Source organism: Panthera uncia, chromosome B1 (genome assembly GCF_023721935.1).
Source record: "Panthera uncia isolate 11264 chromosome B1, Puncia_PCG_1.0, whole genome shotgun sequence".
Taxonomy (NCBI): Eukaryota; Metazoa; Chordata; class Mammalia; order Carnivora; family Felidae; genus Panthera; species Panthera uncia.
In genome coordinates, this window is record NC_064811.1 from 198791994 (window position 1) to 198794351 (window position 2358).

Consider the following 2358-nt stretch of genomic DNA (forward strand, 5'->3'; position numbering starts at 1 on the left):
ACGTCCAGGTAGTGGTCGCTCATGAAGCGGTAGGCCGCGTCGCGGAGCTCCGCCAGCCGCTGCCGCTTGGCCGCGCTCAGCACCTCGTAGCAGTTGGCCAGGCTCAGCTGAGGAGCCACGGCGTCGGTGGCGCGCTGCACGGCGCACGGCAGCTGCAGGCGGCGCGCGCCGGCCACCACCTCGGCCACGTTGTCGGGTCGCACGCCCGCCATCTGGCCGCTGTACGCGTAGGCCAGCAGCAGGCGCAGCGCCGCCCAGCCCACGCCCTGCACCCGCAGCACGTCCCGCGACGCGCGCGCGCGGAAGTAGTCGCTGCGCGCCGCCAGCACCGCTTTGTGCGCCCGCAGCCGGCGGCCGGACACCTCGATGACCAGGTCGGGCTCCCCGTGCGCGGGCCCGACGCCGGGGGGCACCGGCGCGGGGTCCCCGGGCTCCTCCGGGGACGCGGGCTCTTCCGGGGTCGCGGGCTCCTCCAGGGACGCGGGCTCCTCCGGGGACGCGGGCTCCTCGGCGGACACCGGCTCCTCCAGGGACGCGGGCTCCTCCGGGGACGCGCGCTCCTCGGCGGACGCGGGCTCTTCCGGCGACGCGGAGTCCGCGGGGGACGCGGCGCCCGCGCTGCCGACCTCCCACTGCCTCTCCACCACCCGCTGGCCGCTGCGACGCGAGGGCGGGGGAGTCGCTGCGCCCTCCGGCGCGGAGGCGCGAGACTGCGGCGGGGAGTCGTCCCCGGAGCTGAAGCACAGCGACGCGCTCAGACTGCAGGGTGTCTGCGCGTCTGGTGGCTGCAGGCTGCCCTCTCCCGGAGCCGCGGCAGCGCCGCCCCGGTCCCCGGCCTGGCCGCACGCTCCCTGCGCAAAGGCGCCCCCGGCCTCGGCCCCGCGGCCCTGGTCCTCCCGGGGGTAGAGGGCGCAGGGGGGCACCGGGTTCTCCATGGGCCCGCCTGCGCTCGCCGCCGCGGCCCGACCCCCGCTCAGCAGCCCACCATGACCGCGCCCTGACTCAAGGTCGGCGGTTCCTCTGGGGCTCTAGCTGCGCAGGCTTTTCCTGGCCCGCGATCAGATTTCACTTCTGCGTCCACAGCCCCCGTGGCGCTCACACAGCGCTGCCCTCCCGCGTGGAGGAGGGGGTCGGCGCTAGATGCACTCTCGGCCGAACTGCTGAACCGCAGGCACGCTACCGCCGGCCAGCCGGGCGTCGGGGTCTCCGTGGCTTGGTCCCCAGGCCGCAGCACTGATGCTTTGATGAGGGTCCCGCGCAGGCACCGGCCGGGTATCCGCGGCTCCGTCCCCAAAGCACTGGACTACTGGGTACGGCCGACCCACCGGGGCATGCCCCCTCCTTCCGAGTCAGTGTTCATCACTCCGGGTCTCCTCACTGGGTCCGAGGACAAACACCACCCAGGCAGGCTGTCTCTAAACTTCAGAAGGGGGACTTGAACTCGGGCTTCGGTAGAGAGCCCCCCCCCCCCCACGGAGCTTTTATTTGTACGACTCCCATTTATATTAGTCTGGCCTCGCAGCATCAGCAGCAGTCCTGATGCGTCTGCGTGCGCACTATTCACCCCCGGGGGGTGTCCATAATTCACTTGCCCAGGTGTTAGAAAAACACAATTACTGCCCTGAGAGCTGGCCTTCCTCACGGATCCATCAGGAGCCTCTTCCTTTGTGGAACATCAGGTGTTTCCATATGGTGTCACCACACTCTTCTTGTTCCTGTTTATGGGAGAGAGAGAGAGAGACAGAGAGAGAGGGCGTTTGAATGTGCACTTTTCAGTGGGGTTATTCTGTGTCAGTGGGGTCTACTGCGCTGCCCCTGACTTTCAGGTTAGGGGACTCAGTTTGGTGGGAAAGGGGTTTGTGACTTTGGGCTGCTGGAGAGTTTGATGGAGAAGATATACAGAATAATTTAGGGATTTTTGGAAGTGTTCTCTCCCCTGTTCCTGCCCTGACTGTGAGGCCCCCGAAGGAGAACCCAATTCAGGCAGAGGGCTTTAAACACATAGGGTTGATCTGAACAAAACTGCTCATTTTGCGGCTAAAAAGCAGTCAAATATCAACAGCTTATTTTCAAAGTAATGAGATGTATATGTAAAGAACGGTCAGTGAGAGAGCGTAATTGACCTTACTAATTGTATTAATATGAGTTTTCCTACAGTCTTTTCCAGTTGATTCAAATTAAGTGGCAAAAGATACTTGGAGGAAGGACCTGCAAAAGATACTGGGAGGAAGGACCTGCTCTGGAGCTGGCCTCAGAGGCCTAACTCCGAAATCGGTCTGCACTGCTCATTCCTGGAATCGTGTCTTTAAAACCTCAGGGAAGCAATTCCCCACAAACAGTCCATGCACAGCAAAAGAA

The 2358-nt window shown here is 64.2% G+C and overlaps 1 protein-coding gene across 1 annotated transcript in view; it reads right to left on the reverse strand.

Moving 5' to 3' along the window:
* The window catches only part of KBTBD11 (kelch repeat and BTB domain containing 11), a 6631-nt gene extending 5417 nt beyond the window's left edge, over window positions 1–1214 (reverse strand). Inside the window, exon 1 of the mRNA XM_049630106.1 lies at window positions 3–1214. Within this exon, the coding sequence (XP_049486063.1) occupies window positions 3–935 (933 nt within the window). The 5' untranslated portion in view covers window positions 936–1214. The remainder of the gene's footprint in view (window positions 1–2) is intronic.
* Window positions 1215–2358: the final 1144 nt, after the last annotated feature.